Source organism: Oreochromis niloticus, linkage group LG3 (assembly GCF_001858045.2).
Source record: "Oreochromis niloticus isolate F11D_XX linkage group LG3, O_niloticus_UMD_NMBU, whole genome shotgun sequence".
NCBI lineage: Eukaryota > Metazoa > Chordata > Actinopteri > Cichliformes > Cichlidae > Oreochromis > Oreochromis niloticus.
In genome coordinates, this window is record NC_031967.2 from 72,887,002 (window position 1) to 72,902,241 (window position 15,240).

At 44.4% G+C, this 15,240-nt stretch overlaps 1 protein-coding gene across 1 annotated transcript; it reads right to left on the reverse strand.

Annotated features, from left to right (window-relative positions):
* Positions 1-216: 216 nt before the first annotated feature.
* On the reverse strand, positions 217-2,392 carry LOC109199022 (uncharacterized). Its single transcript, XM_019354355.2, has 2 exons — positions 827-2,392; positions 217-416 (listed from the first exon to the last, which is right to left on the reverse strand). Exon 1 carries the CDS (start codon positions 2,021-2,023, stop codon positions 1,082-1,084), a length of 942 nt encoding a protein of 313 aa, XP_019209900.2. The 5' UTR covers positions 2,024-2,392; the 3' UTR covers positions 217-416; positions 827-1,081.
* Positions 2,393-15,240: the final 12,848 nt, after the last annotated feature.

Sequence of the window (15,240 nt, forward strand, 5' to 3'; positions counted from 1 at the left end):
TGGGCTCACCTGTGCTTGTATATGGTGGACTGTTAAAGGGGTTAAACAGGCCAAGCTCCAGACACCAAGAACCACCAACGCACCGATGCCTCAGGGAATCAGCCACCGGCAGGGAGTGTGGTGAGAGGAGATAGGCCTCCATATCTTGGGGACCTGAGATGTTCCCAGAGAGGTGGAGTTGTAGAATATATATATATATATATATATATACTGGAGGTGCTGGGTATACAAGTCTGGCCTAAGTCTTCGGTCAGAAAGACTGCAGCAGTCCAAGAGTTTAGTTCACTGTCTTTAATTAAGCTTCACAGAAGAACTGGTTACAGCAGGGCTTGCCAGGATAAATCCAACTGTGCTGCAGCCAGATATGAACTTATAACTGTAGCAGATGCAGTATAGGTGATTATAAGCATGGTTTTCTGGAAACAGAAACAGGTAATACTATAATTAGCAGGGTTAAAAATAACTAAGTAACAATCAGAACATATCATCTACTCAGGCACAGCAATATTTTACAATGTCCACAAGGGGTCACCGTAAGACCACAAGTTGGCTAAATAGCACATATATTCCCAGTTGCTAGTACTAAGGCAAGAATGTGGCAAGCTAGCAACAGCTAAACTAAGCAATAAACAACAGAGAAATCCTTTAACCACGGGATGTAATCATTGGAGGAGATTCTGGCCACTGATATGAACTTAGTGCAAATTAACTAAATAATTAAATAAACCTACTAACGTGATATCAGGGTACCGAGGCATAACTTTAGATTTAAACATGCACAAACAACTATGACTATTATCATACCAGTTAACAAAGGTGAACTTACAGATACATTAACGCATACGGAATCACACAAACTGCGTTACAACTCCCATGCTCCGTCGCTGCGCCTCTCGTCTCTTACTCCCACTCTCCCTCTGCATGATGCGCACATGATCAATGATGCGCTCATTTGGGTGCGCTTGATTCTTGCCTCTAACCATCCTGAGGCTGAGTCAGCAGGGAATTTGCACAGCCGCCCCCAAATTCACTAAGTGAATTTGCAGAACACAAATGTCCCTGCTGGATAATATACACCCCTTCAGTCCTCTGGCAATTTTGGAAGAGTGACGAGCTTCGTCACGGGGCGAATGTATTTAGCTCCTTTTATGTCGACCTCAGCTGTGCGTATCTTGCCATCATCGCTGGGGATTACTTTAGTTACCCGCCCAACTGGCCACAGAGCCCTTGGTAGCTGTGGGTCAATCACCATGACCACTCGATCTACTGTGAGATCTGGGGTACCGATGCGCCACTTTTGACGGAGCTGAAGGTTCGGTAGGTAATTGCGAGTGAACTGAACCCAGAAATGGTCGGCAAGCACTTGGCTGTGTCTCCAGCGGCGGTGTCCCAGTAGGTCACTCTTGCTGTACACTGCTTGTGGTAGGGATGCGTCTTTCCGCCCCATAAGCAGAAGGTTAGGGGTAATGGGATCAGGGTCCGCAATGTCTGATGTTGCATAACCAAGAGGTTTCGAGTTAAGAATGCCCTCCACTTCTACAAGCATAGTCATCAGCACTTCTTCTGGGACGGCTTGGTCTTTCAGGACGACACGCAGGGAAGCTTTGACCGACTTGATTTCCCTCTCCCATGTGCCTCCAAAATGTGGAGCAAGTGGTGGATTGAATTTGAAATCGATACTCTGTTCACTGAGCTGTTGCTTCAAAACTGGTTCCATAGCAGCAAAATCTTCTCTGAGTTCCCTCTCTCCTCCTCTGAAGTTGGTGCCCCGATCACAGAGAATCTCAAAGGGTTTTCCTCTTCTTGCAACAAAGCGCCGAAGGGCAAGCAAGAATGAATCCGTGTTCATGCTGCACAAGAGGTCCAGATGTACGCACCTGGTGGTCAGACATTTAAAGATAATACCCCACCTTTTCTCATGCCTCCGTCCGATTTTTATGGTGTAAGGGCCGAAGCAGTCGACTCCAGTGGACCAGTATGGTGGTTTAGTGATGCGTAGTCGTGCAGCTGGTAGGTCTGCCATCTGGGGAGTGACTGGTTTGCTGCGCCATTTACAACATTCCACACAACTGCGTTGATGTCTCTTGATAATCTGTCGGCCGCGAAGTATCCAGTAGGTCCTCCTTATCTCTGCGAATATACGGTCAGGACCTGCATGTAACAGACGGTTATCATAGTCCTGCACTAACAGCGTTGTGACAGGGTGATCTGGTGCAAGAACTATAGGATGGATAGTGTCCTCTTTCAGATTTTCAGCCCTCCGGAGACGACCTCCAACCCTGATCAACCCGACAGTATGGTCTAATTCAGGTGAAAGCGACAGCAAGCGGCTGTTAGGGCTGACAGTTTTACCTGACTGCAATGCAGCAAGCTCTGCCGGGAAGCTCTCACTTTGTGACCTTTCAGTAGGGCAATTTCTGCCTCCCTACGACTGGAGGCAGTCATGGGTGGAGCGGCCGCCCCGTGGAGGGCGTGATATGTGGCATGTATCAGCTCGGTCCAGGATTTGAACTGGGTCAGATCAGGCGTCAGCGGGCTGCTTGTGGAAATGTTGCCACAGAAGATGGTGTCGCGGATCTCTTCCTTCTGCATCGAGCTCACCGTGGGGTGCGTAGGCCAGCTAGCGGGAGGCTGATGGAGGAATGCTGGGCCATCTGTCCAGCGGTCTGGCTTAGTTAAATCCTTTAAGGATTTCCCACGTGTGATGTCATCGGCAGGGTTCTCTTCAGAGGGAACATATCTCCAGCTCTCAGCTCCAACAAGCTCTTGAATTTCTGCTATTCGGGTTCCCACAAACACTTTATACTGCTGGGATTCAGACTGGATCCAGTGAAGGACAGTGGTCGAATCTGTCCACAGGGTAGTTGTCTGTAGTGGCAGGGTTAACTCGGTCTGCAGGACTTTGGCTAACTGTGCTCCTGCTAGGGCAGCGCAGAGTTCCAGGCGAGGTATTGAAAGCTGCCTTTTGGGTGCCACACGAGATCGGGCCATCACAAATGCCACTTTAACTTCATTGCTGTCAGTCTCTACTCTCAGGTATGCAACTGCACCATAGGCTCTCTCTGAGGCATCACAGAAGATGTGCAGGTTCACGGGGCTCCCAGCCGAGATACCAGGAGTGTAACACCTTGGCAAGCTGAGGTTTGGCAAGTATGGCAGCTCACTTTCCCATGCTAACCACACGGACAGGAGCTCATCAGCAATCGGCTCATCCCAACCCCTCTCTTTCTTCCAGAGTGCCTGAACCAGAACCTTGGCTCGCGTTGTAAAGGGAATGATATAACCTAATGGGTCATATTGGCTTGCCAGTACTCTGTAAACATATCTCAGGGTTGGTGCAGTACGTGGAATGGCACGGTGCTTGTATCCCAATGTGTCAGAGCTGCAGCGCCACATGAGACCAAGGGAAGACTCTTGTGGTTCAGTCTTGTTAGTGGTCAGCCATAACTCACACTCAGTTGATTTGGCTTCTGTTGGTAGGTGAGAAATAACCTCAGGTGCGTTGCTAGCCCACTGCCTTATCTCAAATCCTCCACTGGCAAGGAGGGCTCTCATCTTGTCTATCAGGTCCTTTGCCTGAGTCTGAGATTGTAGAGACTGTAAGCAGTTATCCACATAGAATGCATGGAGCACCGAGTACAGTACCTCTTCATTCTCTTCGCTGTGATCCTTTACATGGCGCTGCAGGGCATATGTAGCACAGCATGGGCTACATGTGGTCCTGAAAGGAAGGACACGCCACTCGTACACGTCTGGGCGGCGCTCCCTCTCCCCGTCTCGCCATAAGAAGCGTAGAAGTGGCTGGTCCTCAGGCAGAAGGCGCACCTGATGGAACATGCCGCGAATATCTCCACTGATAGCCACAGCATGCTCTCTGAATCTCAACAGCACGCCAAGCAGTGTTGACCCAAGAACCGGGCCAGGAAGCAGGTTCTTGTTAAGTGACGCTTGCTTGTAGTTAAAGGAGCAGTTGAAGACAATTCTGGGCTTGTTGTTGTGGTACACAATGTGGTGCGGGATAAACCATGATTCCGCAGAACTGCTCACCTCATTCATGCTGATCTTTACTACATAACCAGCTTTCTCCAACTTGTGAATTTCCTCATTGTAGACAGCAGCTTGATCTGGACTGTTACACAAACGTCGCTCTGTCGCTCTGAGGAGTGCCATCACTGCTGTGGGAGGTGCCCGAAGAACAGGTGCATTCTGTCTTCGCAACAGTGGAGTAGCATAGCGAGCCACTCCATCGACGGTGACCCGGACAGTCCCTTGCTCCAGTCGTTCTATGGCTGCTTTATCTTCGCCTGATCGCGTCACCTCCTTGTTGGTGTGGAAGGGTAGGGTGTCCAGCTGCCAGAGTCTCTGGACATGTTGATGCAGCTCATCTGAGGAGGAGAGAGTGGACAAATGCAGACAGCTTCTCTCATCTGTTGGTTGCTGCAAAAAGCTTGCCGGTCCCTGAATCGCCCACCCCAGCATTGTGCACACAGCCACTGGGCCACCAACTGGACCGGTACGCACAGGCTGGGTAGGTATTATCAGGTGAGGGTTATCAGAACCGATAAGTAGCAGGGGCTGGACTTTGTCAAAGGACTGCAGGGATAAGCCTCTCAAGTGTTTGTATCGTTGTGTCAGGAGGTCAGCAGCACGTGATTGCTCTGCCAGAGTTACTTCGGCTGCTGTAAAAGCCTGGTGAATGTCATACTTCACTCGGTTTGTCATACCTGACACCTGAAAGGATACAGTGGCTCCCTTCAGCTGTACGATTTCTTGTCGAATTGTCCTGAGGGACAGAATCTCTTCTGCTCCCACAAGGCCAAGGTGATGGACGGCAGCAGGTAGTATGATTGTTCTTTCGGAGCCATCATCCAGGACAGCATATGTGTCCAGTGTTTTCTCCCCATTTTGCAACCGCACTGGGACAACCTTTAGCATTACTCGCCCTGAATGGCTGACTTGGTCCAAGAAAACCGTATTGGAGGACGTATTTACGGTCAGGATGCTCTCTGCAGCAGTAACATCATGTAGTATGAGCAGATGTTGTTCTCCACATGTTGCACAGGGCTTCTTCAGAGTGCAGTTTTCTGGGGGATGTCCTCTCCCACATTTCCAACATCGTTTTTTCTCTTTTATCCAGGTAGCTCTGGCAGTACAGGTGAGCGTGGCAAAGTCAGCACAGGCATTGAGGTAGTGCTCCTGGTTATTACAATAAGGGCAGAAGGGCTTGAAACGATCTCTCTTCTTCAGGTGTGGTACAGTGGCAGGGCTCGGAGAAGGATTAGCGGGCTTCGATCCCTGCTGACTCCCAAGCAGAATAGTAGCAGGTCTGACCCTCTGTTGTCTCACTGCTTTCCGGTCCTTGTACTCAGTCGGTGCTGGTATAGCTGGGAAGGGGCTTGTGATTTGGCGAGACACTTGCAGAGTCTGGGCCTTCCTTTCCAGCCACTCAGCTAGGTCAGGGAGAGTGTATGTACGGTCACTGCCACTTTGGATAATTCCTCGGTTAAAGCAATGTTCAGCAAATGCATCTCGATAGTTAGTGGGGAGTTTGGTGAGTAGAGTGTCCACATGAGACCCACACTTCAACTCTGACGATGAGGGGCCCTCCATTGTACTGAGCATCCCCACTAGAGTTCCAACTGCCGTAGCAAAGTCCTCAAATGCTTGATAATCTCCGGCCCTGACTGGTGGGGCATTCAGAATGGCCTTCAGTTCTCCCTGCACTAGCTGCCTTGGCTGTCCGTACCTCTGTGTGAGCGCTTGCATGGCACTTGTGTATGGGGTCTGACTGTTGACATACCTCTTTGCCACTTGAAGTGCAGATGGGAATGTGAGATGGTCAAGCAGAATCTGATACTTATAGTCTTCACTTAAATGCTTGTGCGGACCAAGTAAGCTGTCCAGACCCTTTTTGAGCATAAGAAAATCACTCTCTTTCCCTGAGCTGAATACAGTCAGTTTGGGTTTCGGAATGCCAAATGATGAAGCAATCGCCATCTCCATCATACTTGGCTGATGTGAACTGTCTACTGGGTGAGATGTTGGATAATAGTGCTGACCACGGGGTGGTCTAGGATAATGCACAGGTGGATATGGCAGTGGAACAGACTGCCAGGCCCTGGGAAGTGCATCATACTGCTGCTCTGGCGGAACATGCTCAGGCTGTAACAGTGTGGTAGAGGGCACTGGCTGAGGCACATGTGGTTCTGGCTGTGTTAGAGCAGGGGGTACAGGCTGCGTTAGCAACGGCGGCGAGCAGGCTGGAGGAGCCGTGGATGCGGGGGCCGGTACAGGCATGACTTCTGAAGCAGGTTGTGGGTCTGATGCAGCAGTGTCAACCTGCGCTTGAGGAGCAGGGGCTTGTGTTGGAGCGTGCAGAACCTGGTGCTGAATGTTAGGTGCAGCTCTTGGACTGGGAGGCCGTACAGGGTAACCCAGTTCTAAATGGGGGAGGCTACTGTAATGTGGCTGAAATGCTGCATAGTGGTATGAAGGATAAGGCAGATGTGCACTCTGTGGATACGAAGGCAATCTGACCCTGTCCATTTCCACTTCAAGTTCTTTCATCTGCTGGCTTATCGTTTGCCAACGTGATTCCAGCCGCTGCCATCTTTCCTCTGGACTTGCCGTACCATAATGACCAGCTGCAGGGTAGTTAGGGGAACTCCCAGGGCTTAGTGGTGATGCTGGTCTTACTGTGGTACTATAAAGACGGTGAGCTGGGTAGGTGAGTTCGAAGTCCTCCAGATGTCCGGGAATGCGTCGCACCCTGCTGGGACGGGGACTCAGTGCAGGCTGGTCGTCGTTAAACTCTCTGGGTGTAGCCATAGCGCAGCTAGTATACGATCCGGCTCGAAGGACCACTTGTAGAATATATATATATATATATATACTGGAGGTGCTGGGTATACAAGTCTGGCCTAAGTCTTCGGTCAGAAAGACTGCAGCAGTCCAAGAGTTTAGTTCACTGTCTTTAATTAAGCTTCACAGAAGAACTGGTTACAGCAGGGCTTGCCAGGATAAATCCAACTGTGCTGCCGCCAGATATGAACTTATAACTGTAGCAGATGCAGTATAGGTGATTATAAGCATGGTTTTCTGGAAACAGAAACAGGTAATACTATAATTAGCAGGGTTAAAAATAACTAAGTAACAATCAGAACATATCATCTACTCAGGCACAGCAATATTTTACAATGTCCACAAGGGGTCACCGTAAGACCACAAGTTGGCTAAATAGCACATATATTCCCAGTTGCTAGTACTAAGGCAAGAATGTGGCAAGCTAGCAACAGCTAAACTAAGCAATAAACAACAGAGAAATCCTTTAACCACGGGATGTAATCATTGGAGGAGATTCTGGCCACTGATATGAACTTAGTGCAAATTAACTAAATAATTAAATAAACCTACTAACGTGATATCAGGGTACCGAGGCATAACTTTAGATTTAAACATGCACAAACAACTATGACTATTATCATACCAGTTAACAAAGGTGAACTTACAGATACATTAACGCATACGGAATCACACAAACTGCGTTACAACTCCCATGCTCCGTCGCTGCGCCTCTCGTCTCTTACTCCCACTCTCCCTCTGCATGATGCGCACATGATCAATGATGCGCTCATTTGGGTGCGCTTGATTCTTGCCTCTAACCATCCTGAGGCTGAGTCAGCAGGGAATTTGCACAGGAGTCTAAGACCTGACCTGACATATAGACATAGACGTACAGACACAAATGTGTATTCCCACCCTCATGCACACATAAACAAATACTGGGCACTCACCCAATGTGGAGACAGACACAAATGGACACTCTACACCAGGGGTGATTCTAGGATCAGAGCTTTGGGGGTGCTGAGCGCCAGAGAGCTGCCCAGCCAGGCAAGATAAACTTTACACGTCACATCACTTTTAGTCCCTGCATCCTTAAATATCTCCATTTGTCTCGTGTTCTCTACAGGGAGTGCAGAATTATTAGGCAAATGAGTATTTTGTCCACATCATCCTCTTCATGCATGTTGTCTTACTCCAAGCTGTATAGGCTCGAAAGCCTACTACCAATTAAGCATATTAGGTGATGTGCATCTCTGTAATGAGAAGGGGTGTGGTCTAATGACATCAACACCCTATATCAGGTGTGCATAATCATTAGGCAACTTCCTTTCCTTTGGCAAAATGGGTCAAAAGAAGGACTTGACAGGCTCAGAAAAGTCAAAAATAGTGAGATATCTTGCAGAGGGATGCAGCAGTCTTAAAATTGCAAAGCTTCTGAAGCGTGATCATCGAACAATCAAGCGTTTCATTCAAAATAGTCAACAGGGTCGCAAGAAGCGTGTGGAAAAACCAAGGCGCAAAATAACTGCCCATGAACTGAGAAAAGTCAAGCGTGCAGCTGCCAAGATGCCACTTGCCACCAGTTTGGCCATATTTCAGAGCTGCAACATCACTGGAGTGCCCAAAAGCACAAGGTGTGCAATACTCAGAGACATGGCCAAGGTAAGAAAGGCTGAAAGACGACCACCACTGAACAAGACACACCAGCTGAAACGTCAAGACTGGGCCAAGAAATATCTCAAGACTGATTTTTCTAAGGTTTATGGACTGATGAAATGAGAGTGAATCTTGATGGGCCAGATGGATGGGCCCGTGGCTGGATTGGTAAAGGGCAGAGAGCTCCAGTCCGACTCAGACGCCAGCAAGGTGGAGGTGGAGTACTGGTTTGGGCTGGTATCATCAAAGATGAGCTTGTGGGGCCTTTTCGGGTTGAGGATGGAGTCAAGCTCAACTCCCAGTCCTACTGCCAGTTTCTGGAAGACCCCTTCTTCAAGCAGTGGTACAGGAAGAAGTCTGCATCCTTCAAGAAAAACATGATTTTCATGCAGGACAATGCTCCATCACACGCGTTCAAGTACTCCACAGCGTGGCTGGCAAGAAAGGGTATAAAAGAAGAAAAACTAATGACATGGCCTCCTTGTTCACCTGATCTGAACCCCATTGAGAACCTGTGGTCCATCATCAAATGTGAGATTTACAAGGAGGGAAAACGGTACACCTCTCTGAACAGTGTCTGGGAGGCTGTGGTTGCTGCTGCACGCAATGTTGATGGTGAACAGATCAAAACACTGACAGAATCCATGGATGGCAGGCTTTTGAGTGTCCTTGCAAAGAAAGGTGGCTATATTGGTCGCTGATTTGTTTTTGTTTTGTTTTTGAATGTCAGAAATGTATATTTGTGAATGTGGAGATGTTATATTGGTTTCACTGGTAAAAATAAATAATTGTAATGGGTATATATTTGTTTTTTGTTAAGTTGCCTAATAATTATGCACAGTAATAGTCACCTGCACACACAGATATCCCCCTAAAATAGCTAAAACTAAAAACAAACTACAAACTACTTTCAAAAACATTCAAAGACATTCAAAACTTCTCATCTTCCTGTCAGGAAAAAAACAAAAGGTTTCTTTTTCTTTGCCTGTCCCTGGCTGGCCTGGCTCTTTTGCCATCAGAATTATTGTCTAAAGGCAAAGAAAGATGCCCCACGGATTTACTTTACCAAAAGGAGCATCCCAGCCTTGCCGTTATGATCTATTTGATTTACCTTTTATTGTTTATTTTATTTTATGTGTGAATGTCTGAATGTCTAAGTTGTGGGATAAAATTGAGGCACAGGCAGCCAGAAGTGGACAGACGGGGGGGATGCCTTCCCTGCACCCTGGTGACACACCTTTACCCGAAGGCCCTGCATGTGTGGGTGATTGTGGTGGAGCGGGAAAAGTGAGCGAGCTGGAGATGGGGAGGGAAGGAAGGGAGGGGCGGGAAGGAAGGGAGGGGCAGAAATGATGAGGATGATGATGGCAGCAGCAGCCGTTCTTCTCTGTGTGAGTAGCTTAATGTTGGTCGTGTGTAATTCACGTTGAGTACGTTAACCACGTTATTACATTAATGCATGTAAGGTGAACTAGCAAACACCGTCGTAGTTACATGCGGCTGTCTTCTAGTTTGATGGCAGACACTCCCTTCACCCTGGCCAAAAAGGTTAAAATGACCAAAGAAAAAGTGGAAAACAGTTAAACATGAGAGGTTTTTGGACAAAGTTTGTGTTTTTTCCATTGTTTAAGCACTGCTTCCAGCCAAGACTGAGACCATATATGCCCCATAGCTGCAGAAAAGGCTAACATTGTTATCTTTTTACAAAAAAACAGCTGAACATGAGAGGTTTTTGGACCAATTTTGTGTTCTCCATTCTTTAAGCACCGGTTTGAGCACCGTTTAAGCACCGGCACCGTTTCAAAAGTACCGGTTTGGCACCGGTATCGGATAAAACCTAAACGATACCCATCCCTAATCAAGACTAATGTAATCTAATAGATAATTTCTATATTGGTTAGAATTACGATTATTTTTATTTTTCCAGTTCATGAGGACTGTTTTCCTGGCTATGCACAGGGCAGTGAAAACCAGATGGGCTATATTCTTTTCTGTAGTGACATTATCTAAGCTGCCCAACAAACACACTGAAGGGGAAGTTGGAATGTTACATTTCAGACACTTTGATAAGTCTTCACATATCTCACGCCAAAACTTCTGAACAGGTGGACAGAACCAAAGAGCGTGGATATAATTGTCCGGTGAATTGGTTTGGCAGTGTGAGCAGTTGTTGGTAGACGTAAAGCCCATCTTGAACATCCGATGACCTGTATAGTGCACTCTATGTAGTATTTTGTATTGAATTAATTGAAGACTGGGATTTCTAATTAAATGAAAGGTTTTTAAGCAGATCTGAGACCAGAAGTTTTGGTCTAAGTTAACTGATAAATCCGCTTCCCATTTTGCAATAGGAAGTGATATTGATTCATCTGTTTTAGAAAGCATTCTGTATATTTTGGAAAATAATTTTGGGGTTTTAAGAGTAAGAAATTGTACCACACTTGATGGTGTTTGTAGTTCAACTTGACCCGGTTTAAATTTCTTTTTTACTATGGATTTAATTTGTTGATATTCTAAAAAATGTTTTCTTGTTGATCCCATATTGTGTAACTAGTCTGTCAAATGGAATAAATTCTGTTCCTTCTAAAATATGTTCTAAGTATTTGATTCCTTTACCACTCCAATCTGGAAAGTTTATCATATTATTGTTTTGTAATATGTCAGGGTTCTTCCAGATAGGTGTATGTTTGCATGGGATTAATGAAGACTCCATCAATTTTCGAAACTCCCACCATGCTGTCAGAGAAGAGCTGATGCTGATGCTTTTGAAGCATTCATGTCGTTGGATATTTGAGCTGATAAATGGTAGATCTGAAATCTCTAGATTATTGTAAAGTGCTTGTTCTACATCTAGTCAAGGTTCGTCTAAGAGGGTATGTTTTAGCCATCCTGTTGGCTAAGAAGTAGTGCTGAAAGTTAGGTAGTTCTAATCCTCCTTTATCCTTGGTCTTTTGTAGTGTTTTTAAGCTTATACGTGGGGGCTTATTTTTCCAAAGGAATTTGGACATATATGAATCTAGAGATCTGAACCACTCTTGTGGCGGTTTAGTTGGGATCATTGAGAATAAATAATTTATTTTTGGTAAGACCATCATTTTTATAGCGGCAACTCTTCCCATGAGTGATATGGGTAGACATTTCCATCTAGCCAGATCGCCTTCTACTTTCTTTAAAAGTGGGATATGGTTTAATTTAGTCAGATCTGCAAGCTTGGGAGAAATATTAATACCTAAATGTTTTATACTTCCTGATTGCAGTGGTGTAGAAGAAGAATTATAGAAGGAGCAATTAATTGGAAGGACTGTAGATGTTGACCAATTAATTGAGTAATCTGATATTCTTGCAAAAGAGTTTATCAATTCAATCACCCCAGAGATATTGGTTTGTGAGTTTTGGAGAAAAAGTAACACATCATCCGCATAAAGGCTGATTTTATGTTCCACGTTCTTGCATTTTATGCCCTTAATTACTAAATTCTGTCTAATTGCTGCTGCTAGTGGTTCAATAAAAATTGCAAACAGTGAAGGGGAGAGTGGGCATCCCTGCCTGGTGCCCCTCAGGAGACAGAAGCTGGAGGATGTTTGGTCATTTGTTTTGACACAAGCTGTTGGGGAATGATATAATATGTTTAATCAGTTAATGAAAGAGGATCCAAAACCAAATTTGTGTGAAGTTGCAAATAGAAATTTCCAGTTAACTCTGTCAAACGCTTTTTCTGCATCTAAAGAAAATATTGTAGTTTCAAAGTTTTTACTGTATGAAGAGTCTATCAAATTAAGTAATCTGCATGTATTTATTGATGAGTGCCTACCTTTTATGAAACCAGTTTGGTCAGGATGAATTAAGAGGGGGGTTATTTTCTCTAGTCTCTTCGAGAGAGCTTTGCAGATTATTTTGAGGTCTACATTTATAAGGGATATTGGACGAAAGCTTGAGGGATATACAGGGTCTTTGCCTGGTTTTAGCAGGAGATTAATGTTTGCAGAATTCATATTTGATGGAAGTCTGAATACAACGTTTTATAGAAATCTCTGAAAATGTTGTTTATTTGTTTTGGTTCATATATTGTGTTCCCAGATAAATCTTGAACAGCACATATAGTTGTTTTTTATTCATTTATTTTTAGCTGGTTTGCTAGAAATTGACCAGATTTATTACCATGTTCATAATTTTCTAAGCGTAGTCTTTGTACTAAGAATTTTGTTTTTTTTATCAATTATCTTATTTAATTCTAGTTTTGTTTTGCGTATTTTGTTCAGTGTTTCCTGATCTTGGTGGGACACGTAGGCTTCTTCTAGTGATTTGATGTTTTTTTTCTAATTCCTGAATATTTTTGTTTTATTCTTTCTTTTTATGTGATGAGAAAGAAATTATTTTACCTCTCATCACAGCTTTCCCTGTGTTACGGGTTCAAATATTGAGGATGAAGTACACAACAACACCAAGTCCAGAGGGTTGGGTCAAACGATGATTTTAATGAACACGCGTGGGGAGATGTACACTGCAAAACATCAGCTGTAGATCTCCGCCCAATAATACACCAGCAGTTGTTTTATAGCATCAGGGTTTAACGCCCCCTCTTGCGTTAAGCAGGTACAATACATGCATACGTCAAATCAAAACCATAATGACTTTTAACACAGTTTGAAAAGAACATTGCCTCGTCTCCATTCCAGGTGTCTTCCTGTGGCTTGTCATGCCCTCGCTTATCTCGAAACATCAGCAGCACGTCTTAAACCTGTCACTTGTGCAGACACAATTTTGCAGTCACAAGCAAAAGATGATTAAACTTTCACCTATAAATGAGTCTATCTACTGTGTGTGTGTGTGGGTGTGTGTGTGTGTGTGTATGTGTCGACCTTAACTGCACTCAGTTTCACCTCTCACCTCACCAGCTAAAACTTGCAACCTTTCCACCAGACAGAAGGCCCGCACGTACACAACTGAAACGATATGTGTAATATATTGAATAAATGTTTTACTTAAATGCCACTCCTCAAAGGTTAATCTTCTTCCTTATATAAAAATATAAATGGATAACAGATAATCAAGAATAACATGATATAAGTGTGTTGTAAGCGTGCATGCAATCTTTCCCCAGCTCTAGTCAACCTCACAGTACATTGGCTAATCATAGCGCCAGCCAAAAGCTCTTGACCCGGAATTGACGGACTGAGCCACAACTCCTTTAAAGCCACAGAATGCAATGTGTATAAAAATGATTATAACCATTCCTGTAACAAAGGTTAAATGTTGCCAGTATGTTTGCTCATCTCAATGTGGTCTGAAGCTAGGGCTGTTCGATATAACGATATATATCGGATGACGATATAAAAATGTCTATCATTTCATTTTACGCTATCGTTTGTTTCGTGGTGTCGCAAAATAAACTGTTTACGGCAATATTTTTTCATCGTTTTGATGGTCACTGTAGTGGCTATATTAATTTCTTAACGTTCTCTCTTTCTCTTATATTTAATATAACCACACTACAGACAGACAAGCGCTTGTTTTTATGCGTTGTCGTTAGCAACAACGACGGTAAAACCACGGCGTGTCCACTTGTTTATTTTCCACATAAACCTTTCACAATAAAGCTCAAGATCCTGTTGAGACTTTTCAAAATAAACTGAATCACGTGAAAGATGCAGAGTATTTACGAATGAGAAGCAAAAAAGAGCCATCAGGTGCTAAAAAAACCCCAAAACCTTAGACTCAAACATTAGAACAGGCTTTTCCCCGCAGCACGCCGTGTAATGAATACTCACAAAGAAAACGGCGGCTGTTACAACCTATGTCTAAAAATGTATAGTTTCATTCATCAGTTAAAACACTCGACTCTAGGTCCATGACGCCCAGCTGGAAACATTTCACGCAAGTCGAGCTGCCCGAGATTCACAGAATTTAGAGAAAATGTTACATTTTTGTGATTTATATCATTATCGGACGATAGATGTCTTAATATCGGGATATGAGATTTTGGTCATATCGCACAGCCCTATCTGAAGCTATATCCTGTTAATACAATATGTATGCTGTTGGTTATATGATAGCAAAGAACATTTTCCTTAACCCCACACCTGCTTCCCATAGAACAGAAGCTGATGTTCCGGGAGTGTCATTATAATCTAAATATGAAGTCCATTCTTTTTTAAAATATTTAATAAAGTCTTCATCTTTAAGCAGTGATGTATTAAATCTCCAGTTTTTACTTGGCGTAGTATTATTCTTGTGCATTAGTGTTAAAGATACAGGAGCATGATCGCTGACCGCTATAGGGTGAATCTCAGTGTCTGAAATGTCACTCAGCAGTGAGCTGCTGACCAAAAAATAATCCAGACGAGAGTAGGAGTGATGGACATGTGAGAAGAAAGTATATTCCTTACTGTTGGGGTGAAGGGAGCGCCATGCATTGCAAAGACCAAAGTCGCTCATATACTGTTTGATTATATTTGTGGACTGCCAATTACGCTGAGTTCCTGCTGTATTGAGCCTATCCATTTCTTCATTTAGTCCAAGGTTGAGGTCACCTCCAAGAACAAGTGTGCCATCTAAGTGTTCAGAGAGTGCACTGAAAAAACCGTGGAAGAATGAGGGATCATCTACATTTGGACCATATACACTTACAATACATAGCTTTTTATCAAGTATAGATAGTTTAATGATTAAGAATCTGCCCTCTGGATCTATAACTGTATAGAGTACTGTGAAATTAATATGTTTATGTATCAAAATTGCTAC